This window comes from Curcuma longa, chromosome 11 (genome assembly GCF_044706935.1).
Source record: "Curcuma longa cultivar G26 ecotype Majalengka, Jawa Barat chromosome 11, ITB_CL_G26_1.1, whole genome shotgun sequence".
Taxonomy (NCBI): Eukaryota; Viridiplantae; Streptophyta; class Magnoliopsida; order Zingiberales; family Zingiberaceae; genus Curcuma; species Curcuma longa.
Window position 1 is genome coordinate 24,595,608 of NC_133871.1, and position 26,769 is coordinate 24,622,376.

Consider the following 26,769-nt stretch of genomic DNA (forward strand, 5'->3'; position numbering starts at 1 on the left):
TACAGGCTTTCTTCCTAGGATTATGATCACGGACCAAATCGAAATAAAGAAGGTGATGATTTCCCTAAATTAGCAGATTGGATTCTGTCAAAAATCTGTAGATTGGGGTGCGTTTATTTCCATGGATTGTTGAAATCCAATGCATGAAGATTGAAGCAGGGAGAATGCGCTTAAAAAGGAGAAATATTTAAGGAAAAAACAGAGCAGTGACAGAGAATTACCCTGCGAAGTCTGCGTTTCAATCAACACCTCTTTGAATCCGACAAGATCTACTTCCTTTTTCCTCTCGATTTATAGATCTCCTTCCTTCTCTCTCGCCAAGCCACCCTTCGCCATTCCCCCCTCTGCTTTTGCTGTCATGGTGCTCGAGGAGCAGCAACACAAGCCACCGAATAAGATCAAGCTGAAGAAGATCCCGCAGCGCGGCATCGGCGTCGCGCAGTTGGAGAAGCTCCGGTGCATGGAGGAGCAGAAAAGGATCGCCAGCATAGCTGTCTCCTCCTCGTCGGATTTCTCTTCGCACGGCTTGGTCTTCCCACCGTCCCCTCCAGCCACAGCTGTCATGAGACCCCAGGCAACCTCCAATTTTTTCAGCGACCAGCAGCATCAACGTCGACAACCGCCGCCGCCGGGTTTTTTCCCGATGCTACGGAACGCCGCTATCGAAGCAAAAGGAGATGCCCCACCGATGAAGAAGATGGCAGTCTCTGTTCCTCAGAGGAAGCAACAACCGCCGCTGGTCGATTCTCGGACATGTCATCGGATGGAGCCCCCTTCAAGCCAAAGCAACTCACGCAGCTACGACTTGCTCTCTTGCTGGAGATCAGAGCGAGACAAGGTGAGCAGAAGAACAACTGACTAACACTTCCCTGTGTCTGTTGCAGAGTCTTAATGAATCACTGTTAGTTTTGCTTAGAATTCAGTAGAGATGACGGTCGGCAACAAGTGGCCACCGCCGCTGGCTTTTCATCTCGACGAGGTCATTGTTACCGGGAATCAAGAAGCTTATTTCCCCCATAAACACCCTTTTCTCTCCAGTGAATTCTCACCTGCAAATGGAAGCAACTCGATCAAACTTGAATTCGAAGCTGTTAGGTACTCATTCCCTTGATGATTCCTTTATCATCAGTTGAAAGTTGAGCATATTTGCTGAAATACTGTGGTTGATCTCAGAGGAAACTCTTCAACTCCATTTGTGGGCTTGACAAGTTCAGATCTTTACATTGGGAGGAGCAAAGGCAATGGTGGTGCTCGTGATGGCAGTTTTCTTACCTTGGCTTCAGTTTCAACACCAAGTTTATCGAGATCTTCTGTCATTCCTCAGCATTATCAGTATGATCATTCTGACTTCAGTCTGCAGAATACTCAGGCAAGAAAAGTAAATCACATTATCTTTGTCTTTTTTTAGTCATGAAGTGGAGTTAGACTAAACAAACAGATTATTTGCTGCAGAAGGAGACAGTTAACGCTTCTTCATCTAATGAATTGCCATTCTATGATTTCATGCACTCTGGTTCAGTTAGAAATGAGAAAACAACAGCAATTGAGATAAGGGAAATACCAGATGGCGACATTGATCTCAACTTGAGACTTTAGGAATTCTTCAGATTTTGGCTGAAGTGATATTGTTAATTATCGTAAAAGGTAATGACTCTTTGATATCCGATTGCTGTTCATTTCATATTTGCTTTAGGATAATAACTGTTTTTGGTATCCTTAGCATCTAATAAACTATGTGATCCTAAACTTCTTAGCGTGTATAAGTTGTGCTCTAGATTTAATTGGTAGGCGAACTAGGGGGGAGGCCCATCTACCTATTATCAAAAACAAGATAACCTATGAATGGTAGGGTAACAATCAAGGTGAAGGCAGCCAAGGTATCAGATTTGGTCTCAACAAGCCTATTAGGTCATTATATCTCAAGCCCTATGGCTTATTAGGATTCACATAAATCATATACTCTACTTTTGCAACCTCACTGATTTATGCTGCTTATAAATACATTAGTGTCATACATGACAAGATGAACCCTTCACCAGACAGAGAATTGATGAAACACTTGTGGAGGGAGCATTTTTGTTGTAGAATAAGGAATCATCATCCTCTATAAGTGTGATTGTTGTACCAATTTTATTGTTCTCCTTCGTATAGTAGGATCTTCTCATTTATCCATGTGATTTCCCTCAATTTAAAGTTCCTATATAAACCTTTTTGTTGGTGTTCATGTTTATTTTCTTGAGTGAAAGAAGAAGATCTATATCAAAGGAGAGGTAAAGAACAAGGATTTGTATAAATAAAATAGAATGACTGAAATCATCATTGCATAAAACATCACTTCGGTTAGGTTTATTCTTCCTACCACTAGACCGATTGATTGGATCTTGTTTCTACGCTGTAATTATATTTGTCCCTGATATTTGTTTGTTAAAATGAGAATTTTAAATGCATTAACAAGAAAGTTCATACTTGGTTTGCACAGGGAGACTTGACTGAAGGAGTTTCAATCCAGAAATTGAAACATCAAGCCACTTGTCACCAGGACAAATCTAATCAGTGACTAATATGATATTATCATTAAAAATTATGATCTCTATTCCTATTACCTCTTGTATTAGTCCATATGTACCAACCATGTCAATCATGAGGACACAACAATGTATTAAGCTTGACAACCTTGTTTGAGTGTAGTGTAGGCCATTTAACTTGTTTAGTGTTTCTGTTCTTGTTCATTTGTTCATCTGAATAGTCTGGCTAACATCAACACAGTTCGTTTGGAGTTGTTTTGTCATGGTCTCAAATGTGAAACACAAGTGGAGAGGAATTAACAAGGAAGATTTACCTTTTGCTTCTATTAAGGTATCCTTGATATATACGATATAACATAGTGCAGAACAGACAATTTAATGGTTCAAAGTTAAAATTGATCATATAAGGGAGAAGAAAGCAATGACCTTTTAATTGTTTGATACAATGGACAAGGGAGAACAGACACAATTGACTTTTTTCCTCCAAAAATAAATTCAAATATAATCTTCTTATCATTCACTATCTCCATTTACTCCCAAAAGATAATCAAGATGCTACATACCATGAGCTAAGTTCTCAAGTCAGTTCATCACTACTTGTCATTAGTCGTATTTATGTCAACTATTTGAAACCAGCTACACAATAGCTCATAGTCAATCCCTAATCAAGATAAATCTTATTATGTCAATAAATTAACATCAACGCTTCATCATTTTACAACATGCCCATAAAGATTTCAGATAACAGTATCACAAAAATCAATATTTTGCTACGAACACAATCCTGCTAATTAGTAGATACGGAAAAGAGTAAATAGAAAAGGAATTTATTCTCGCTTCATTGTCCAGTATGCACTTGATTTAGCAGACATGCATGTATAATTACTCAATTATAAAAAATCAGTTACCAAAGTTAAACAATCTCAGCTTACACTCTCTTCCACCAATATGAACCATCCAAATTACTAGCTTTAAGTTTCATTTTCATACCATATTTAAAAGATCAAACTTCAACAATGCTGCCAGAATCATCAATGGGTTCCAGCATTGTGCCCGAGAAAGACCCATTCCTGGCAAAACTTGTACCATCTCCTTGACTAATGGCAATCTCAAACAATTATAGTTTACCCTGTAATGAAACTGCTCAAACAATGGTGCTTGAATTTTAGGTAAACCTGAAATTTTGAGCAACAATACTAATCAAGAAGTGTTTAAAAATTTAACTAATGAGATTGTTTTCTTAAACTAAGAGGTTTCTGAGATAGTTAAAATATCACAAACAGAACCTTTCTAGAATAAATGGGAAATTTTGTGTGAGCCAAGGTTTAATGACATTGCATTGTCTTTTTAATTCTAGAGTAACGATCATGAGGAATATCTGAATTCCTAAGTCTGCAAAGTTAAATTTAATCATAGGAAAATTCTAAAAGAGCATTTACCTTTACTTTTCCCAGTCATAATCCATCATTGCCATTGTCAGTTTACTGCGCTGCTCATCTAACCTCAGGTTTCACCATCTTTGAGAAGTGAATCATTGCAGTTTTTTTAATCTGAAAGGTGAGCTAGAAGTAACACTATGATGTAGAACTTTAGCAGCTTAAGTCTCAGCACCCTCCTCCAACTTTCTAGCTTCTTTCACCCTTTTCTGAGATTTGCTCCAAACTCCACAAATCTTGTAATCCCAAACAACCTTTGAAATATAATCCTGTGGTGAGGTTAGTTCCTGGTGTTTTACTGACTTGTGTAATTCACAAAAAAACTTCGGATCTTGCAGCTTAATATATTCACGCAGTACCAGCTCATGTTCAGGAACCCAATTCCTTGGGAATGGCGTGTAATCGCATGATGGAATAAGTGACATATGAGAGAATTGTACACCCTCAATGGCATCAACGAGACCCATCCGCAAAAGATCGGAGTACTCAGGTGCATCATTCCTTGTGCTCTCTCTTAATGGATGACTTAGATCACGTGAAGCAATCCTGTAAACCTTGGCACGAGACTTCAGTCTATATCTTGCAGCATAGAGTTTAGCCAAGGAACTCCTAATGACATAGGCACAAAACCCAACTACTTTCTTGCGGTTGTCTGCATATTTGTACCAATCTGCCATTGTCTCAAGGAATTTGTTCATCTGAGAGTTGGTGTGTGCTTGGCCTGAATAAAGCATTGGTGTGCAGGGCAATGGCTCTGGGTCCTTATCCCCTTTCACGAGCTCAAGCCGCCTGAACTTGCTGATACACTGATGCAAGCTTGCAGTGATTGAAAGCAGAGTGCCAACACCTTTTTGGCTTACAATGTTCCCCCCTGTAGCTGTGTAACGCAATGTAGGATGTATCACTCTCCGGCAAATGAAATGATCTAAGAACTCGATTCCCCTAGTGATGTGTTCAATTTCAATCATAGAATTCTCTAACCTAAAACCATATTTGCTCTCACAGAATTCAATCAGATCCTTCTTCAATGCTACTGCATCCTCTCTCGGACCACGAATTCCAATCAATATATGAGACCCGTAACGAATGTAATCCATCTTCCTGGTTTTTTCTTTCTCACTGAATGGAACAAATTCAGGCCATGCAGGGTTGTGACAACCATCATCAACTGACTCCTTCCAAATGGAATCAAGCTTGGGTGGGCGGAAATAGTTATCTATCCTCTCTTCCATCCACCAATCCAATTCGTTGAGGCAGATATTGGCAAGCAGAGGGCTCAATATCCCACAGTGGCCGTAGTTAGGGACAGAAGCAGCTTCTGCTGGTACAAAGCCAAAGAATGTCCGCAACCAATAAGGGTCTGGTTTTGGCTCATTGTCATTCAAAACTTTCTTCTTCCTGCTCGCTCTTAGCATCTTCCTCTTCAACCTCTTTTTGGCAAGCCGATCCACCTTCTCTTCACCTGGCGGAGATGCCCCAGATCTGACAGGCATTCTCAGCGCGGATTTGATCAAGCTGAGCACTTTCCTATCAGAGGTGCCCCGCTGGACGCAGGGCAGGATAATGTCTGAGTCAAATCCGTCGACAACGTGGGAGAGGTCAGCCTTGAGGAACCAGAGATAGCCAGCAAATTGGGAGCGGAGGGTGCGGAGGACGGTGTGTGGGCTGCGTCCGGGGCGGAAAGCGTGGGACTTGGAAGAGAAGCGGGGCTCGAAGACGGGCTCGAGGAGGAGGAGGAGGAGTTCCTGGACGACACGGTCCTGAAAGGGGGGTGGGGCATTGTGGAGGGCGGCGCGGAACTTGCGGCGGGAGATGGGGCGGGTGGAGGGTGGGTCGGCGGGGGAGCGGATGAGGAGATGAGTAACGGCGCCCCAGAGGTGGGTGCGGCGAGGGGAGGCGAGGACGGACATCTGGAGGGAGAGGAGGGAGCGGAGGTGGGCGAGGTGGATGGCGATCCGGGCGGGGAAGGAGCCAGTGTGGTGGGCGCAGGCCCGCTGGTAGGCGAGGATCCAGAGGTCGAACTTCTTAAGGAAGCCAGTGAGATTGGGAAGAGGAGGGGCATCGGGTGAGCGGGCGAAGCAGCGAACCCATAGGTCGGAGCACACCTGGATCGGATCTTCCTTCACGAGGTCGTAAGGATTAGGGAGAGATTGCGAAATCTGTTGCTCGCCTTGTTGACGAGGCCGGAGGAGATCGACATCGGAAGGGAGAATATGCCGGTGCTGGCGATCGGAGAGGGTGCCCGTGAAGCGCAGGGAGGAGCAGAGGAGGAGAGGCCGCCGGCGGCGGCAGCGAGGTAGAAGGAAGGAGAGGGGTTTGGAGACCAGAGCAGCCATGGCCGCTACCCGTTATTGAACGGGCAACGGGCGAAGTGAATCTATACGAGCCGGTCGCGAGAAATAAAAGGGCCCCAGGTTTTAACATATTTTCCAAATGCCCATCCAATTGTCATAAATATAAGCATGTCCCCTAATATTTTCTTTTTACACTAAAATGTTTTCTAATTTAACACTTTAAAATGGTGAATCGATATTTTAATCTTACGAAATAAAAAAATATACGCATTTTAATAATAATAATAAAACTTAGAAAATATTTTTAAAAGATATTAAAGTATTTTGATAAAATAAAAAATATATATATATAAGAGTTTTTATCAGAAACATTTTATTATTATTATGTAAAAAAAATATTATCCGAAATTATTCTTATCTCGAAAGGAGAGTCTCCAAATAAGAGATATACACGCAAATGTCATGCAACTCTGTGACAAAATGCTCAAATTGTTATTATTATTAGGCCGATTTCATACTATAAAAAGTTTCTAAATTTTATTGACGTAAAAATATCTTAAGATTTTTTTATTTTATTAATAAATTGTTTAAATTTAGATAGTAAATTAGTAAGAAAAAATATCTTAACGTTATTTTTAAAGTATTATCATACTAGTAAAGATTAAAGAATATTTAAGAAATTTCAATTATGAGGAGCATATCATTCATTATCATACAGTTGAAGAGATACAAAAGAGTAACTTCATGACGTGTAATAAATTGGGAGGTAAACATTTTTGACCGAGATTCAATCCCCCTCTCTTCGGCATGGTAAAGGGTAAGGATATTTGATGAGTTTTCAAAATATCACGGTCAATTCTTGAATGGAGCACATTTATACTATATTTGTGTCTGGACTAGCCGCTGCGTGTACTTTTCGATTTATTTTGATGGCTAATGAAAAACTTCTGTGGGACCTGACCGGTCACCCAGAGATAGTCAATGGAGCTAACTAAAATTTATTATTATTTTTTATGAAAAAAACATGAAACATAGCACATAAGCCTGGGCTTATTAGCGGAGAGATTGTGTTGTGAATGTAACGCGAAGTATGATTATCTACGAGCAAATTTATTAATAGAACAATCATATTATGAATCATGATTGAATACTTAAGTATCTTCAGGGTAGAGTTGAATTTGGTTAGTCTGAGACAGACTTATTGAAGTGAATAATGATCAAATCTCGACGAAATTGAATTAATGTCTTTCCTTGTAATGATAAATTATAATTTTTTAATTTATCTTTTGATAAACGATTTGTCTCACAGATTGTCTATCAGTGTCTAATTTTATTAGTACTTTTTGAATTTAATTTATGAAAAATTTATATGAAATTGGACAGATGACTTTAATAATTTATCGATCCGAATAATAGAATATCGAGATTATATAAAAAACTCTAGACAGCATCTAATATGATCCATGATTGATTGATATATGATGACACTTTAACTGGGACCCACTACCTAACTATTTTCTAATTGTCGCTTAGCTAATGGTCCACCTTTCTCTCAAACAGACTACCACACTAATTCCATCAAAAGTATTTAATAGCTGATAAATTAAAAGATGTGAAAAAAAAGAGACTAAGATAGATTTAAATATTGCATTAATTATAAAAAATTATTACCCAACTATTCCCACACCTGCAAATTTTGAATTAGCCAAAATACAAAAAAAGGACATTGATTTGTAAATTCGAAGGATTAAATGAAAAATTATATAAAATTGAGGACGGAATTAAAAATTTCTTTTGGATTAACATATTGTCTAAATTAGCCCGATAAACTTCTAAAAAAGTCCATAAGCAGGCTAAAAATTAAAACGGTTAAATGGACTAACTTATAATGAGACAAGCCAGTTTATCAGAAATTTATCATATGACGGAATGGAATAAGCCGATTTATTAACTTGGCGAGTTGAAAAATTTTCAATCCAACTTAACTTAAGGCAGATTACGAGTTAGGCGGACCAATCCACGGATCTGTCAATGAAAAATATAAAAAATAATAAATTTTTTAAGCTTATGTAGTTTCAACATATCAAATTAAAATTTTTTAAGTTTGAATTGTGATTTAAACTAGGACTGAATATTCAATTAAAATCGAACTGAATCGAATCGAATTAATCAAAATCGAATGGAATCGATTTTTTTAAACTAAATCGATCAAAATTTCAAATAAAAATAGAACAAATCAAACTGATAAAATATCGATTAATTTAATTTTCGATGGAAATAACTGAAATAACTAAAATTTTTAAATATTATAAAAAATTTATCAATTATTTAAGGATTTATAAATTTAGGAATTTATAAATTAAATTTTTTATTTTGATTAATTTGATTTATTTGATTTATTCAGTTTAATCGAATAAGAAATTTTAAAATCAAAATCGAACCGAATTAATTGATTTTTTAGAATAAATAACTAAAATTTTAAAATAACCAAATTGAATTTTTAAATTTGGTCTGTTCAGTCGATTTATTCATTTTAATCGAATTTTTACTCACCCCTAATTTAGACAGATCAAGTTCACTAATTCGTTGAATTTTTTTCTTTTAATTTTAAATTTTAATGAAAAAATAAATTTTTTTAATTTGCAGGCTGATACACGTAGATCGCGGGCCAACCCAAGTGAGTCACAAGTCTAGGAATCTATTTTAAAATAGATTTGATAAAATTTCAAATTTAATTATTTGACAGGATAGATTAATCAAACGGACATATACAATGATACGAAAAATACACATCCCCGAGGCAATGGTGCAACGGTAGGACATCCGGATTGTAATTCAGGGACCCGCGGTTCGATCCCCAGCTACGACGTATTTGCAGGAATTTGCAATCAAAGGATGCTGGGCATCTGGATTGGCCGCCGTATGCGCTTCCCGATTTAAATTTTCCTCCAAATGGGGAACGCAATCAAAGGATGCTGGGCATCTGGATTGGCCGCCGTATGCGTTTCCCGATTTACCTTGGTGGTCGGTGGGAAACTTCCGTGGGACCGGACCGACCACCCCAGAGATGTGGCTACTGGATTATCATTTTTTTTTATACGAAAAATACACCATTCAATTCCAACAACACCCCATCATTTATAACAAATTCACGGTTGCCCATAACTCATCGTGCTTGTCTTGTCCATTCTTTGCCCTTTATTCCAAGGCAAGATTATAACTTCCCTTTTCTTTTTTCATCCCTTTCTGTTATAAAAGACCATAAAAATAGATTTTTCATTTATTTTATTTATGTTTTCCTCTCAAATAAAAGTACAAAACTATTTTTTTCAAAAATAAAATTTCAAAATTATTACAAAAATGGAAAAGAAACCCGCTATTTATAGGAAGTTATAGTACATTGTCATCCTCATCGCCTCTCACTCCTGTCGCGTCTTGCTCGGCCCCATTTTCATTTTTTTTTTCGATTTCCGAGAGAAAACTCGATAGTGGTCCGGCAATGGCGATCCAAATCGATTTTTGCCGATATTTTTGACCCGATCACTTCGAATTCGTGCTTGTTCTCGATCGAATTATTCGGCCGAGAGTTGATTGGTTTCGTGTTTGCGTTTTTCGTGTTTGGGATGGCTGCGGTGGCGGAGCAGGCGATCGGGGCGGAGGACCAGTTCGTCCGCCGCGAGACGGAGGCGCCGGCGGAATACGAGAGAGAAGCGCGGACTAAGCTCGCCCATTTGCTTTCCAAATTGAACCCGGCCGCCAAGGAATTCTTCCCTTCGAATTACACTGCCGGCGGCGGTCAGAAACCCGAAGGCCGGCTTTCTGCCGATGCGCCCATTTTTGTGGCGGCGAGTGGCTTTAATGGAAATGGTCCGACTAGCAATGGCGGCAGTAGTAAGGACTCAAGCAGTGATTGCTCGTCTAATAATCAGCCGAATCGCCGAGTAATTTCTTTGCTTTGAATTTTTGTTTTGTTTCGAATGTTTACGAACGAATTTCTATACTGTTTGTCAAAGGCAAACTGAGATTTTGGGTTTAATCTGTTCCAAATTACGTTTTTTTTAACGATGTGTTCAAAATTGCGCTTCGCTTTAAAGAAGGAGAAGAACATAGAAGAGAGACAATTTTGCAAAATTTATTGAACTTTCCTGTTCCTTTAGTTTCTTTTATAGAAAACAAAAAAGTGGTATTGAACTTTTTTCTGACGGGAATGCCTTACTATGTATTTTCTTTTATACCAGAGGCGGAATAATTATGATGAGGGGCGGATGAAGATGAATAACAGAGCTCGAAGAGCTGCGAGGGAGGATAGCATTAACCGTACTGTTTATGTCTCCGACATTGATCATCAAGTGAGTCAATTTTACAAAAAATTTTGCTGTTAATTTTGTTGTTGATTAATGTCGTGTTCTTCTAGTTATCCCAGTGCTACCACTCCTTTAAGGATAAGTGCTTTCTATTATTGGTTGTTGCATTCTGCTGATATAATTATTCTAAGAATCTAATGGGATCTTTGCAACATATATTTCAGGTGACTGAAGAGAAGCTTGCTGAAATATTTTCTATCTACGGTCAGGTAAGTTTCTCAGTTGCAGCTATCTGAAACTTTCCTGAATGTGCCCTACATTTATCAGTAAGCTATTAATTATTTGCCTATGTAGGAACCTCAAAAACCAATTTTTTTACGTGACCATCTCCCTCTATATTTTCTAACAACAATATTTTATTAGGGTTACACAATGATGAAATTGATAACTAGTGAATTCACTAGCGAATTCTAGAGAAATGATCTCATCTGAAATTAGTGTGAAATTTGAAATATCTAGGTATTAATAACCAACTACTTGTGATATTTTAAACACTATTTTCAGAACTGCGTTTTCCAACCCATATTATTCCCCGACCCATATTATTCCAGTGATATATTTATCCAGGCTAAATATGATAGAGCTGAAGGTGCAACGATAAAGAGACTAAAGAGAAAAAAATTGACATGTACCTTGTTCTTCTATTTTAAGTACATTGTCTCTGAAAGTGATTTACTTTCACCTTCAGGTAGCTTACTATGGTTTGCGCTTGTAATGAGTTCATTGTGTTGTTAAAACAGTCTTCTTTTTCTTTACCCATTGGCAAGAAAATTTTTATCTCACTCATGTCTCTTTATTGCCTGTCATTATAGGCATCTCAATCAAAATGGATGGTTCTACCACCCCTTTCTTTGACTCTTATAAGATTGATGTACTTTTCAGGTAGTTGATTGTCGTATTTGTGGTGATCCCCATTCTCTTCTTCACTTTGCCTTTATAGAATTTTCTGATGAGTGTGAGTTCATAAATTGCATTTTATTTCATGGAAATACATATCATAAAAGATGTTAAAACAATAGATATTTGCTATTAGATGGTGCAAGGGCAGCTTTGAGCCTTGGTGGCACTGTTCTTGGTTACTGCCCAATGAAAGTCTTACCTTCAAAGACAGCAATCATACCTGTGAATCCGAAGTTTCTTCCTAAGGTAATCTCTTTTTTCATTATTTCTTGCCTGAAACAATAGTTGTTTCCATCAATATTTTCCAAAGTTGCACAAACAAAGCAGTGTTGCACTTTTGCTTGAAATTTTACAACTGTTGTGAAATTGAACAGTCTGAGAATGAAAAGGAAATGGTCATCCGAACTGTGTACTGTACAAACATTGACAAAAAGGTATATTAGGTCTGCTCACTTTATTTTGGTGCCTATAAATCTTATTTTGCTATTACAGTCTGTCTTATGGCACAAATAACTTAGCAGAAACAGATTTATACTTCAGTACAACAGTTTCAATAGAATAATTGCTTCATGAATATAACTTTATCTTCTGTTGCAGGTAACTCAAACGGATGTAAAAACCTTCTTTGAACAACACTGTGGTGAGGTCAGTCTACTTCTGTTAAAAGGACATTGTGGACAATTTGATACAGCTACTGTGATAATAAATTAATCTGTTTGTTTTATTCAGGTTTCTCGTCTGAGACTCCTTGGTGATAATATCCACTCAACCCGAATTGCGTTTGTTGAATTTGCTCAGGTATTTTAGTTATTTACTGATTCATTTAGTATTTGAAGATTGATTCAATGTTCAGTCCACACTGTAACTTTTTTGTTTTGTCACTGTTAAGTGCTATTGATTTTCTGTATGCTTTCATAGTCTTCTCAGCAGCTTTATAACAGAATTTCTAGCTGTTGCTATCCAAAAATTTACGCGTGTTAAAATCTCTTTTTTGCTCCAGTATCATACATGTTTAGGTTAAAATGCTAAGAAAGGGTGATGATGGCAGCCTATATAGTGAGATGTAGAATATAATGGTAGAGGTAATTGCACTTTATGATCGTTGCAGCCACTTTTGCATAATGTGCTTGCAGGGGGCTACTCAAATCAGAAATAGTCCATTTAGGTTGTAATCACAAACTTAGCTAAGTTAAACAGTTAAAGACCTTAGCAATACCACTATCACAATTTGGAATCAATCTTCTCACCAACATCCTTTTACCATCCCATACTACTTCTAATTAGATTATGCTGGTGGACCTTGATGGCACTTTTTGTCACATTGATATTTAGTATTTGGCACTTAAGAAAAATGTGCCATCAGGTTCATATTTAATACAAGCAAGGGGATCCTCTATCGCCTTCCTATTTATAATTGTGGCTAGAATCAGTCAATGGCTTTTACTGTCCAATATGCCAATGATATCTTGCTATTCTATCACGAAAATACCTTCACAGTTGAGAAACTTAATGTTGACGCTTAGTCTATTCAAACAACCATTAACCTGCAAATCGATCCAAAAAAAGCAAAATCAATACTGGCGGGCCAACTTAAACAGCCAATGTTATCATTTATTTCTTTGGATGCATTGTGGATGAACCGATGAACTACCCGTAATAACCTTTAACTTAGCTTAATTACACGAAAAGTATTGTAGAGTCACTTATTATGACATAGTCTCAGTGGCTAGTAGAATTATTTTAGTTGAGAACATCCCTCCCACTGGTAGAATTTTCTTTGTTGCATTATGGACAACTGTTTTGTAATGATTGGATGCCTCTTTTTCATGTGAGCGGCACAAATTTAGCATTGGACACATGGAAATTTCATAATTTCCTTGCAGTAGCTTTTGTTGGGTTATTGCTTACAACTTAATAGTTCTTCCAATGTTTAGAATATTGGTGAGGTTGAAACTTCTACAGATTTTATTGGTTTTACTAAATAGAGATATTTCAGTGCTTGTACTATTTTCCATATAAAATTTATTTACTTGCTTCATTACTCAACTCGATGGCATATGCAAATGCAAGTATAGATCAGACTCTTGCAATCTAGTGGCATGGCTGTACGATAGGTCACCTACACTGAAACATTTCATTTTTTTTCATTGCCCAGTCCCCTCTTAGCATAGAGGTTTGGCTAGGAGGTCTTTCATGGATATTATACAAAATGAAGGTTGTCACACTATTTTCAAAAATTGTATTTAATAAATTAGTCTTAGTATCATGTTACTAAACCTAGTTAGCTGTTTGGTCAAACAAACTTCTTTTGCAGCAATGTTTTTGTAGTAGTATTAGTTTCTGAAAGCTTGTTACTAATAAAAAACTTGAATGGTCACATATCAAAATGATGCATAGCATTATCAAGGAACAAATGGGGTTTTAATGTTACATTGTTTTCTATTACTATTAGTAAACAAGAAAATACTGTGGTTCTCATGTAAGGTAGAATAGTCAATGCTACCTGTCCACCATGTCCAGCATTCTATTGCTAAGTTCTCAGCATAATTCCAATGTTTTGTAACTTGGTTCCATTTGCTTCTTGGAAAGATGGGATTCGAGATACTGTAAAGTGCTCAGTGCTGAGCCATGTTACAAAACACATTACTATTGCTAAGTTAGCTATTCAGATACATGTTTGGATTGCTAGAAAGGAATAAAATAGAATGATAAATGTCAAAAACAAGGTTAATCCTTCTATTAACATCGAAAATTTTGAACTGGCGAACCCCCTTATCTCGAAAGGTCTGGGATTTTCCAAAAGGGACAATTGTGAGTTTCATACTGAATTCATCCAAGGATGACTAGACATTTTCATTACTGGCTTCATCTTGGAGCATAATGAAGTTAGAACTACAGTTACCAGTTATCTAAGTTATTGATGTCACTCCCAATCTATTGAACTATGGCTATTAATAATTGTAATTTGCGTGCCTTTTGTGCCCAAGAATGTTCATATTCTCTCTAATGGCTTTGCAGGCAGAAAGTGCAATGCTAGCTTTGAACCAGAGTGGCATGGTTCTAGGAACTTTGCCTATCAGGTATATCTACTAATCTTTCTTAAGCTATCCTAATACTTGCCGCTGAAAGTGGTAAATTGAAACATTTTACCCAGAGAATCTGAATTCATGTATTAATTCCATGTGTTCCAGGGTGAGTCCTTCAAAGACACCGGTGAGGCTGCGTATTCCACGATCTTCTTCAAATTGAGTCGAGTTGCATTCTCGGAGTTGGATCATATTCCTTGTTTAAATTGAATGATATTTTGTTCTACTGCCACATCCTTCCTTTGGTTTGTTTTCTTTTGGCTATAAGAGCCAAAGAAACTTAGTAGGTGTCAGATTAGTAGCTAAACATATCTATCAAAACAGATAGAACTTCTCACTGAGCTAGGTACTCTTTTCTTCTGTTGGAACATATGAAGTTGACCTTCATATATTACTATCTTTGGCTGTCTTCTTGGGGATGGCAATTTATTCTATTCTAATTTCCTAGAAAATAATTTGTACAGTGGTTTTAGTATCAATGCAGACCTTTGTACCTATAACTCTATCAAAGTTCTTAATTGATAACATGGATAAATTCCTGTGTACAAGAAAATCATGCCAAACTTGAATCTCTACGGTTACTACTAGAAGTATCGCCTCCTCATTATTATTATTATTATTTCAGTTTTGTTATGATTTGATTTTTTGGCTTTATTGTTAAATTGCCCTTTAAATTTGTGCTTGAGTAGAATTAAGAGTAGTTGAAACTTCTTCTCATTTGTGCTTCATTCATTCAAATGGTTTTTTTCTTGTTGATAAATTTTGTTATACTTTGATTAACAACAGCATGCATTGCTTTAGCCATAAATCTTCAGATAAGCTCTTATTGAAAAGAATTGTTAAGCAGGGTTAAAACAGTATAATCCTTCTTTTGTTGGGATTAGAATTTTTATTTTGAATATGTGGCATAATTCCTTTTTGGTCCATTTTGTCTCAAGGAACTATATTATTAGCTCATAATTGAGTAAGGTGGATTTTCTTTTCCTTTAGTCAAAACTCATCATACATAAATGATTAGGATTCTTGTGAAAAATTATATTTAAATATATATTTAATGTTTGCTGATGCAAATTTTCCACCAACTAAATCATGGTTATTTTGTCCCAGTCTCTTGTCGTACCTTTGACCAAGAACCTAATAAATGTAGCGTAAAAGGTTTGCAAAAGCTTAACAAATTAATTTAAACAATATTTATGGATAGTCGATATAAAAAATGATACTTAATTTGTTGAGACTTAGATTTAGAACTGATTTAATTTTATTTAGTTAGAACTTAATGCATTAGACCTAAATTACATAGGTCTTGAAAACCAGAATCTTAATTAACAAAGGACAATCATCATCACTTATTTGATCGAGTTGAATAGTTATAAATGAGACTTCTATAGAAAATCCTATAGAAGGTTTTGCATAAGATATTGGTTTTTAAATTCTTTTATTGCTTTATCTTAATCATTAGGTATTTCTATGTCACATTAGATGTGATACTCATTAGCACTCTTACCTTTCTCTCCTATGTCGATCCACTATATCTTTGAGATTAAAGAGCTCGAAATCCTCATCCCCAGGTATAACCTTTTCAACCATCTTCAATTATAGAACAAGGTAAGTCATGTGTGATCATCCAGGAGATAGACAACAATGCCAAGATCACCACCATCAAGGTTGTTCGGTTGCTAACTAATTTTGGGATAACATTATAGAATGGAATAGTTGAATAACACAACGAATAAATATATTAGCATATCTATCAATTTAATAACCACGATACGATAGAATTGAAAGCCAAATATCTCAGAAGAATTTTACTGCTAAAGCACAATATTCTCGGATACAAAATTGAAAGATATCTAAGTTCTTGTCTCCAAAGGAAGTGATAAAGGCAAATGGGTGCAGCTGTCGGAAAGAAATTTCATGACTCAGACATATCAAACTCTATGAAGTGGTTGCCTGAGACTTGTTGAGGATGACACCCTCATATTTCACCTGGAACCATTTCATTGCATCCTCCTTTGTTACTCGCTGATGAATGCCAACGCGCGACTTGCATCGGCGGCGACGGCTCACACGATAACCAGGGCGCTCTAAGACTACATAGAAATCCATGCCATATATACCAGTTGAGGGATCATACCTGCAGAGATTGAGAAAAGAATATCCAATCATAAGAAATAACAATTCTCCAGTATTTCAGCATTTCGCAAATAATGAACGTTTTAAAATATACATAATATTGATGTAGTAAAATGCACCATAGTTACTACTATTCATCCGCTGTTGCAAAAGGCATTAAAAATAAAGAGTATAAATACCCACAAAATCAATTGCATTGACGGTAGCTTTCCAGATATGAATATGCTGTCAAAACCTCTGAAATACTTCAATGAAGTAAGACATTTTGTACCAATACTTCCTGAGATGGATTCCTAAAAAGACTTCTAAACATGAAAAATCTGGCATCTCAACAAGGTCTATTTGAGAATTAGTCAATCACGCAAAATATTATTGAGACCAATGGTAAATTTGAATCTCAGGAATAGCCATTCTATTACTTGGAGATAGGCTAGGAGATCATGATCTATTACCTGGAGATATTTTATCATTGATCAGAGTATTTTATTATAATATTGCTACAAACCTGAAAATATCCACCTATTATGTTGCTTGAACCAAACTAAGGAATATACATTGCTAATTCTACATATCAATTCCATTCCAAGGGATAACCACTCTATTCTCTATCTATTCCATTCCATTAACCAAATTATTTACCTCGACCAAATTAATTTCTCTTAGTATGCCCCTAGTTTGACCAAGGAAACATAATGTCCAATAAGGTCATAGTCTGTAAAGAAAATTCTCCTTCCAAAATAATAATCAGGCCATAAATGATACTGGATATTGCCATAAAATGGTGATGCATATGGCTAGCGAAACATACAAATTAATGATGCCACTATATCAAATATAAGCAATCACTTGTCTTCCCTTTTACAACATCTCTCATCTACCAATATCAGATCTACTGATTCCATACATGAACACTGACACAATATCTGGATATTCAAAACCCTTTTTGAAAACATGTAAAAAAAAATAGAAACAAATATATCAACTTTTTGATCCACATCCATGTCAGTTAATTGTATTAAAGTCCAAGATAATAACTAATAGATAGATCAGCAAAAAATTATGTGTCAGATTTTACAACCAGCATGCTATCAAAAATGGAGATGGAAGAACAGCTCACATGAGAGTGAACAAATGTGTTATATTTGCTATCAGTATGTGGAATATTTGGTAGTTGTCTACGAAATTCAACATAATAACTTAAAAAAACTTAATCTCACTTTATTCCGAGATCGATATGCTCTTGTATGCCAAAACCAAAGCAGCCAGTATCACTGAAGTTTCTTCTCAACAACTCATATTCCTTCACTTTCAGTCCACTTTCAAGTAGCTGCATGGCTTTGTCACCTCTGACTGTAACATGGCATGCAATCTTCTCATTACGCCTGATTCCAAAGGAACGTACAGTATATCTTGCTGCATAATTATATCAGCCACAAGAGAAGGTTCATGAGCAAAAACATTCTATGCATTGACAGCATTACTTTTTAAAACAACAAAAATTACCTTTAGAGAAAACTGGGATCTGCCCACTCAACTGTTCCAAAACCTGAGAGACAAAAAAAATGCATAAGCAACAGTGCTAGTCAAGAGGAGGAAACACTGTTATTTTTTTACCAATAGACAATTAGCAAAAAGCACCTTAAAATCAAGAACAATTGGCTACTCTACAGCAATAAGACCTGGTAAGACTTGTGGGAAGAAAAGCCAATGCTTTTACCAAGAGACAAACAACAAACGGCACAGCTTGAAGCAAATAACAATGTGCAACTTTACAGACCAATATCTAGCAGATGTACTCTTGTTTCTCATGTAGCGTATTGCATTGTGTCAGACGTAGCATCTTCACATTGTTCCAATAGCGCTTATGGGTCAGAATTTTAGAAATAAAACGTACATGTATAAGAAACATCACACTTCCCTAAAATTTAGTCTAAGAGCCAGATTAGAATATGGAATCATCATAAATACCACTGAATTAAGCTAAGCAGTCCTAACAGAATAAATGAGCAAAACCTTGAAGATGAGACATTCCATTACTTGGTAATGTATGTACAAATTATCAGGCCATGTTGCCATTGTTCAGAATCACCATGTAGATTCAGAATCACCATGTAGATTTTTTTTTTTTTTTGCAGAAGAAAAAAAGAATCACCATGTAGATAAACAGATTCAAACTAGGTTAGTCTGAAAAAGATGGAAACTTCACAATTTTAGTTTACAACACAATTCTCTTTCACCCCACGGATAAAAAAAACAATTTTGACAACCGTAACAAAAACCTTGGACAAGACAAGAGAAAGCCCCGATAAAAGGGGGAAAAATTAGAGCCAGAAAGTAACCTCAAAGAAATCATCTTCGTGATTCGGAATCTATAACCAACTCAAGTAAAGAGAAGTCAGATCAAGTACCTTCGCCGCCCTGGTAAGACGATCGCCACTCTCGCCGACGGAGATATTGAGAACAAGTTTCTGAACCTTAATGTCCCTCATGGGATTCGCAAGCTTCTTCTCGGAGGACTGCAAGGGAAGACGACCAAAACAAAAGCCATTTAATTAAAGGAAACACGAAGAAATCGAGCTGAGCAAGAGAAAGAAACGTGGCAGAAGGGAACCGAATGTAGCTGACCATTGCGAGAGAGCAGAGGAGCCGAGGCAGCAGCTAGCGCCGACGAACGGGATGGTAGAGACCCGACCACACAAAACCCTAAATTAGACCATTGCGAGAGTGAACCCAATGGATTTATAACCAAATCCACGGAAATGCCATCGTCAAATGAAGATAAACGGGGCCGATTTGGTCGGCCCAATCAATTAGGCCTGATCGCTCTGATTCAGGGCATTTAGTTAATGGAATTTGTTCGGAATAAGAAAAAAAATAAATTAAATTTATTTCTATTTTTTATTAAATTGATACTTCAAAAAAAACATTCGAATGTAAAATATAGTTTATTTACCACTAAATAAAACAATTATGATAAATAAAGTCACTCTACAATTCAGATTTACTTCCTCATATATATAATCGTGGGATTATCATGTGAGACCGCTAGATATCGAATTTCATCTGTTACTTGTTACTGAAATTAAATCATTTATTATCTCTGAAACATAATTGAGTTGGTTACATAATTGAATTAGTTATGACGAGACAGACTTATTAAAGTGAATAAGGGTCGGATCTCGGTGTCTCCTCCGTTGTCACCAACTGTAGCTTCTCGATTTACCTCTTTATAGTTAGTTGTGAGATCGATCCTCCTCCGTTGTGGTCAACTGTAACTTTTTAATTTATCTCTTTATAGATAGTTGTGAGATCGAAGTTAAGCCATTTATTATCCTAAAAGTTAAAAGAGGGTAGATTTGAAAAATTAGAAAAATCATAGGCGTAAAGTTTAGTTTTCCCCTTTGAACTGACAGGGAGCGTGCTTGTTCATGGTCGAGCCTCGAAGCCAGAACGAATCCAAATCGTCGGAGCATTTTGATCCAAGAACCCAGGCTGCTTTCTCCGGCCGCCGGCGATGGAAGCGCGGGAAAAGCGATCGAAGAAACAAGTGGTGATAGCGTGATCCCCTTCCTAAAGATACCTTAAGCTAGAGAACTAACGGATGCCGTCTGATTCAGTCGGCTCAACGGTCACCGCTTGATCCCCGGATGGCGAGTGCTTCATGGTCTTCCTCAATCCTCAGTTGTGTGGTTCACGTTCCTTCTCCAGGTTTCGGTCTATTACTCGGCATTTGCACCGGCAAAGGTTATGGTCGCTAGGCTTTGCTGAGAAATGGAGTGTTGCTGCGGCCTCTCTGTGCGGCCCTCCACATCGTCTCTTCTCAATCCTCAGGTATATGTTTTGAAATCTGAGTTATGGTTTCCAAGATCTAGGGCAAGTTTGATATCTTCGTATTCGTTGCGATTAAGATGCATGTTCCCATTTCTTTCATTTGTCTAAGATGGGACAAATTACTGGACAAGCAAATATTTCTTTAACTAATCTTCTTTTAAATCCTGTATTGCTTTAGTTTTTCCTAGCATGTTAATATTATTAATATTTTGCATCTATTACGCAAATGGAAATTTGTTTCCAGGCAGAATTATTCTTCGCTAATTCTCACAAACACGCACAGATTGAGAGAGAGAGAGAGAGAGAGAGAGAGAAGTTGGACTCCAATTGTGAAAGGTGACTTGGGTAAGCAAGGAGTATTTGTGAAAATGGATGTTTAAAGGATCGTTGTTGTTTAACTTACCCGGGAACTTGGGATCCTTATGGATGAACATAACTGTAGATTAGATTAACTTAAGAGTAGAACCTTCATTTTTACAATTGAAAAGCTAGTTTTGGTGGTATAAGTCCTGATATATATTGTATGTTGGTTAATTATGTTTCTCAAAAAACAGGTAACTGTACTAACTGTACTTTTAAAATTGTTAAAGGCTATTATCAACTTAAAATAATATTATGTTTTCAATCATAAGACACTATAGTTTTAGATTAATGGTATTCTGATCATATTGTAGCTCATTCATGAAAGTTATTTTGGACTTTTTGCTTATTCTTTCTTTTAACGTAATTTGCACAAATAATTTCTGTTGTCTTGGAATTTTTCTGTTGATCTATGTTGCAGAAATTTTGCTTACATATTAAAGAGCAAATCATGATCCCACTCAAGATTGACAATTTTTTTCTGAAGTCTCTGGGGGTGAATAACTTCACAAGGCTAAAATGATTCTATTGTTTTTTTTTTTCTGCTATAGGGAATTTCTTCATCATACACTTTCAAAAGAAACTATCTTGACTTCCATCACAAGGTGCTAGTGCTACCTGTCTGCACTAAACAATTTCTCCCACATACTAATAGATTGGACCTGTTGCTTCCCAAGCAAAACTTGCCTCTCAAATACACAAGAAAGCACAAGGGAGTCATATTTGCTGCATCTAATCGGCAAGCTTGGGATTTTGGGAGATTTTTCAGAACTTTGTATTTTTTTAACGGACCTCCTAATCCTGCCAAGGTTTGTCTCTTCTTTGCAGCATGAAGAGGTGCATTACTTTTGTTTCTTTTGTCTGTTGTACTATTATAAATCCATACAAATGATTAATTTACATTTGTGTAGTTCATCGAGTCTCTAATTGAGAAGCTGTCAAGTTCAGCGTCAACTGAACCATTGAAAAAGATGGAAACTTCTGGAATAGTGCTGGTAACTGGGGCTACTGGTGGGGTCGGACGAAGAGCAGTTGACATATTAAGGAATAAAGGCCTTCCAGTTCGTGCACTGGTACCTTATATACACTCCATACAGTTAATTCAATTAATTCCATTGTCATATACCTTTATCTCATCTGTAGAAGTTTAATATTTCTAATTATTTGAAATCCAGGTTAGGAATAAAGAGAAAGCAAGATCGATGCTAGGACCAGATGTTGACTTGGTGAGATGAATATATCCTTTATAATTTTTTTCTCCATACACTTTCTTCAAGATCCCGAAATAAAAGGAAAATGGCACTTGGTCAAGTGATATACATTGAAAATGACTTAGTAAACAAATTGTCTTTTAACCTTTCAAAGCTATATGCCTGTCTGAAAGTATGATCATATCCAAGTTGTAAGAGGTTTTGGGTTGTACTTAACTGGCAGCTTGTGTATTTGCTATGTGTCAGATTGTTGGGGATGTCACTAAGACAGAAACACTTTCTCCTGAATACTTCCAAGGGGTGAGAAAAGTCATCAATGCCGTCTCTGTAATAGTTGGTCCAAAGGAAGGAGATACTCCAGATAGAGCAAAATACAGCCAAGTATGTATATGCTTCGACAAATTTTTGTCAACTTCGACAAATGTCTGTTCTGGTTGTGTGATTTGAGTATTATTTGATACAGGGAATCAAATTTTTCGAACCAGAGGTGCTAGGATATATCCTTTGTTAACTATGATCTTTTTAGAATTTTCAAACCTCAGCTTATTGCACCTTCTATCCATGAAACTTTTAGTGTAACCTTGAAATTCAGTTACTTTTGTCAGATAAAAGGAGATTCCCCAGAAAAGGTCGAATTTATTGGAATGCAAAATCTGATAAATGCAGTAAAGAATAGTGTTGGACTGAAGGATGGAAAATTGTTATTTGGGTCCAAAGGTATTCCATCCAACTTGCGACGTTTTCCTAGATTCCAATCTACGAATTTCTATTACAAATCTTGTCTGGGTGCCATACAAAGATTATACTTGGATCCTCTGCAACTAACTTACCTTACCTGCTTCAAGATCCTTGGACTGATTTGTCAGCATATCAAATCTGTTATCTTTTCTTTTATCCATTTTTGTTATCTATGACCTCCATAATAATTAATTTACCCATTGATTTTTTCATAAACATTTCTGGAATTGACTAGAGAGTTTTATTTATTCTTGTCTAGGAAATATCACAGGGAAGCTTGTTTGGGGTGCATTAGATGATGTTGTCATGGGAGGTGTTAGCGTAAGTGGATTCCAAGTTGATCCTAAGGGTAACGAAGACGGTGGACCAACTGGATTATTCAAAGGTTATCTTTATGCTCATTTCTTAAGGTGTCCTGAGTTGAGACCATGTCATACGATCATGGTTGCTTAATTTTCCTGATTTTTGTTCAATCTCAATACTCTCTTCTTCAGGTGTAGTTTCAACTGCAAACAATGGAGGGTTCACTAGTATCAGGACTAAGGTAAGAGATTATTTCTTGGTTAAATGGTAGCATGATGATCTTTCTTTGATAATATTGAGGAATTTATTTGGCTTTGGAACCATTGGCTAGTAGACATAATATCTCTTGGCTAAATGTTAGCATGATGATCATTTATTTGAGAATATTGAGAAATATATTTGGCATTGGAAGCATTGGCTGGTGAATTTACTGAATTTTTCTTTTGGTTTTTTTCATTCACCTTATTGCGACAAGCTGAGCATAAATTAATTATGTTAGAGATCTCTGAATTTTGATGCGTAAATTCCATTGTCTTTGTTAGTCTATTTCCAAAATTTTCTATCCATGATTCTGGAGCATACTCTAAACTGTAATTACTCTAACACATAAATTATCATCCTAAACTATCATTTCCATAGTTCTAAAAAAAAATTTTTTTTTTTTAGAACTATGGAAATGATAGTTTAGGATGATCATTTCCATAGTTCTAGCCTCAATAATAAGTTGTTCTCTTATATTTTAATCTCACATCTCTTTACATTTGCTACTACTTTCTGATAGCTACGTATTTGTTATAAAACATTCATAATATATTCTTTTTAGTTATCTGCATCTCTAGAAAATTGCATAGCAATAGTAAAAAATAAGTTCTTTGTAATTATATGATTAGATAATCCAGCATTTAATTTTAGGGAGAAAAATTAAAAGGGTGACCATTGTGGAAAATTCATCTAGAGAATTTCAATTTATAAAAATAATATATATTAAGATATAAACTAATATAAACATAATCAACTTTTATAAAATAAAGTTTATAACAACACCACAAAAATTAATTATTTCAAAATACAAACTTTATTTTTATAAAATCTGGATTTACGAAACAATCAAATGTTTAGGATTATAAATTTCTATCTAATTTAGTATTAAAAATATTATAATCGAAAATGACAATCTAAATTTTTTTAATATAGGAGTAAGAGAGTGATATAGGAAACGGATGATATTTTTTTAAAAGCATGGCACCCGTTTTTAATTTTTTAAAAGGGGGTTTTTAATTTTTTTTAAAGAGTACTTTTTGATTTTTGGCCTTATTGTCAAATAATTTGCAATTGGCTCCAGAATTTGTCCATGCCCGAAGACCTTTCATCATATGATGGTATTGAAATGAGAGTGAAAGGCGATGGACACCGTTACAAGCTCATTTTACGAACCAGTTCAGATTGGGATACAGTTGGTTATACTGCAAGCTTTGACACTGTAAGAGATCAGTGGCAGACAGTAAGTTCACCTTCACTTAGATACTTACTTTTCAATGATCAATTAGTTGGGCTAACTGTACCCTGCTGGATTCAGATAAAGCTACCGTTTTCTTCATTTAGGCCTGTATTTCGTGCTCGGACTGTGGTTGATGCTGCACCCTTTGATTCAAGCAATATCATTTCACTGCAGGCTTGTTTCTTATGCTCTCTCGCTTTCATTTTTGTTATAATAAACCCCCCTAAATCTGTCTTGCAACCTTATACAGCTCATGTACAGCAAGTTTGAGTATGATGGGAAACTCAATCCTACTTTTGAGGAAGGATCATTTCAGCTTCCATTTTCAAGCATACGAGCGTACATTAATGAGCCTATCACCCCAAGGTATCAAGTTTTCATCATAAAGGTGACCCTAGTATTTTCAAAATAAAGAGACCATACTATTCTGCATAAATAATTTGCATTTGTCGAGCACAGAGGGTAGATTAGTTGGCTTATGAGTTTTTCAAATGAATTATGGAAGAACCACACCTCTGATGTGGCTTCATTAGGCAGGTTCGTACATGTGAGTTCTGCTGGGGTTACACGACCTGACAGACCTGGACTCGATCTCAGCAAACAACCGCCTGCCGTGCGCTTAAACAAAGAGTTAGACTTTATCCTCACATATAAACTGAAGGTGACTGTTGAAGATAACCTGAACATATTTCCATATATCTATTATAGTGAACCATTTTCAAGTTTCAACAAGTTCTTAATATGATTTTTACCAAAGGGTGAAGATTTGATACGCGAAAGTGGTATTCCTTACACGATTGTCAGACCATGTGCACTAACTGAAGAGCCTGCAGGAGCTGATCTCATTTTTGATCAAGGAGACAATATAACGGTATTCAAATCATCAAGATAATCATAATTTTTGATAGCCTAAATCAAGCAGCATAACATGGAGCATTTCTATTGCCTATGCTTTCAGGGTAAGATCTCAAGGGAGGAGATTGCACGAATATGTATTGCAGCTCTTGGAAGCCCATATGCATGTGGGAAGACTTTTGAGGTAAAGGGGTTTTATGTTGACATGCGTTTATAGATTATATGCATAAAGAAATGCCATTAGCTTTCAATTCTCTATTGCAAGTAAAGAAATATCAAGTAATCACTGTTTTGACAATGATAACTAATCACATCAGACCTTTTAGATTCCTCCCTCCAATAGATTTCCCGTGACGACGGTTTGCTGGTGGAACTTCTATATATTTGGTACCTGTGCTCTAGTTGAACATAGGGATATCATTTTCTTCACGATGAGTCCTCCAATGTCATGTGCCACTGATAAAGTGATCGAAACTTTTAACTTGCGAAACTCTTGCTGGCTGGTATTTTAAACATACTTTATCCTGAAAAACATGATTCTGAATACAACCCTCATCTGTTTACCATGCAAAAGGCACATGGATTGATTGCCCATGGTTCAGTTCTCAAGCTAATATTCTCATATAAAAGTAACATCACATGATTTATTCATCTTAATTAATCGTAGCTAACTAAGGAACTAAAGAAGCTACCAATTCAAAGATCTACTGCATTCATTTTAGTGGATTCATTGTAAATGTTAGTTATCTTTCCATATATTCTCTGGACAAGTACTATTGCTCGTCACATATATATGCAGGTTAAAAGTACTGTGCCATTTAGCGAACCTTATGTAATCGATCCCGAAAACCCCCCTGCGGACAAGGACTATGACGAGTACTTCAAGAACTTGAAAGATGGTATAACAGGGAAAGAAGCCTTGGAAGGGACTCCAGTGCCAGTTTGATTAATATTACTGCAGTAGAGAAGATAATGGTTTGTCCTAAACTACTCGTATAGTTGCATCTCCAGATTAATATATGTGACTCAACAGTTGCATGATCCCTACTGTTCTGATATCATAAGGAAAAAGCTTATGAGAAAATCTTAGAATAATAGAAATAATTTAGCATATCAATTCTTATGTAATCTTATTCCCATTGCGACCACTTTTACGGCTGGCCGGTGGCATCGCCGGTGCTGGCGATGAACTACATGGAGGCAGGGGAAGAAGAGCATTCGCGGACGGCGGAGAG

General features: G+C 36.5%; 5 protein-coding genes across 8 annotated transcripts; 3 read left to right on the top strand and 2 right to left on the bottom strand.

Moving 5' to 3' along the window:
• Window positions 1-358: 358 nt before the first annotated feature.
• LOC141837414 (uncharacterized) lies at window positions 359-1,596 on the top strand. The gene is made up of 4 exons (XM_074724820.1): window positions 359-838; window positions 917-1,095; window positions 1,174-1,369; window positions 1,453-1,596. The coding sequence occupies exons 1-4, from the start codon at window positions 359-361 to the stop codon at window positions 1,594-1,596; spliced, it is 999 nt and encodes a 332-aa protein (XP_074580921.1).
• On the bottom strand, window positions 641-6,297 carry LOC141837712 (nuclear intron maturase 1, mitochondrial). 2 transcript variants are annotated; one of them, XM_074725087.1, is made up of 2 exons: window positions 3,965-6,297; window positions 641-1,354 (listed from the first exon to the last, which is right to left on the bottom strand). In XM_074725087.1, the coding sequence occupies exon 1, from the start codon at window positions 6,295-6,297 to the stop codon at window positions 4,123-4,125; it is 2,175 nt and encodes a 724-aa protein (XP_074581188.1). In that variant the 3' UTR covers window positions 641-1,354; window positions 3,965-4,122. The 2 variants fall into 2 exon arrangements, with proteins under 2 accessions (XP_074581188.1, XP_074581189.1); XM_074725088.1 differs by lacking the exon at window positions 641-1,354 and adding an exon at window positions 3,170-3,700.
• A 3,384-nt stretch (window positions 6,298-9,681) lies between these two features.
• On the top strand, window positions 9,682-15,061 carry LOC141838645 (polyadenylate-binding protein-interacting protein 8-like). The gene is made up of 10 exons (XM_074726182.1): window positions 9,682-10,196; window positions 10,494-10,604; window positions 10,784-10,828; window positions 11,502-11,574; window positions 11,653-11,765; window positions 11,894-11,953; window positions 12,117-12,164; window positions 12,249-12,317; window positions 14,538-14,599; window positions 14,711-15,061. Exons 1-10 carry the CDS (start codon window positions 9,879-9,881, stop codon window positions 14,766-14,768), a joined length of 957 nt encoding a protein of 318 aa, XP_074582283.1. The 5' UTR covers window positions 9,682-9,878; the 3' UTR covers window positions 14,769-15,061.
• Window positions 15,062-16,383: 1,322 nt separating this feature from the next.
• On the bottom strand, window positions 16,384-19,451 carry LOC141839296 (large ribosomal subunit protein uL5-like). Its single transcript, XM_074727014.1, has 5 exons — window positions 19,364-19,451; window positions 19,147-19,254; window positions 18,242-18,284; window positions 17,956-18,151; window positions 16,384-16,739 (listed from the first exon to the last, which is right to left on the bottom strand). The coding sequence occupies exons 1-5, from the start codon at window positions 19,364-19,366 to the stop codon at window positions 16,541-16,543; spliced, it is 549 nt and encodes a 182-aa protein (XP_074583115.1). The 5' UTR covers window positions 19,367-19,451; the 3' UTR covers window positions 16,384-16,540.
• A 916-nt stretch (window positions 19,452-20,367) lies between these two features.
• LOC141839240 (protein HIGH CHLOROPHYLL FLUORESCENCE PHENOTYPE 173, chloroplastic) lies at window positions 20,368-26,575 on the top strand. Of its 3 annotated transcripts, none has more exons than XM_074726944.1 (16): window positions 20,368-20,569; window positions 21,585-21,738; window positions 21,841-22,002; window positions 22,105-22,155; window positions 22,387-22,521; window positions 22,604-22,627; window positions 22,746-22,857; window positions 23,138-23,263; window positions 23,373-23,422; window positions 24,524-24,682; window positions 24,758-24,853; window positions 24,930-25,045; window positions 25,217-25,340; window positions 25,437-25,550; window positions 25,638-25,718; window positions 26,334-26,575. In XM_074726944.1, exons 1-16 carry the CDS (start codon window positions 20,400-20,402, stop codon window positions 26,478-26,480), a joined length of 1,821 nt encoding a protein of 606 aa, XP_074583045.1. In that variant the 5' UTR covers window positions 20,368-20,399; the 3' UTR covers window positions 26,481-26,575. The 3 variants fall into 3 exon arrangements, with proteins under 3 accessions (XP_074583045.1, XP_074583047.1, XP_074583046.1); XM_074726946.1 differs by having other exon boundaries at window positions 24,524-24,661; XM_074726945.1 differs by having other exon boundaries at window positions 20,438-20,569; window positions 21,481-21,738.
• The last annotated feature ends 194 nt before the right edge of the window (window positions 26,576-26,769 follow it).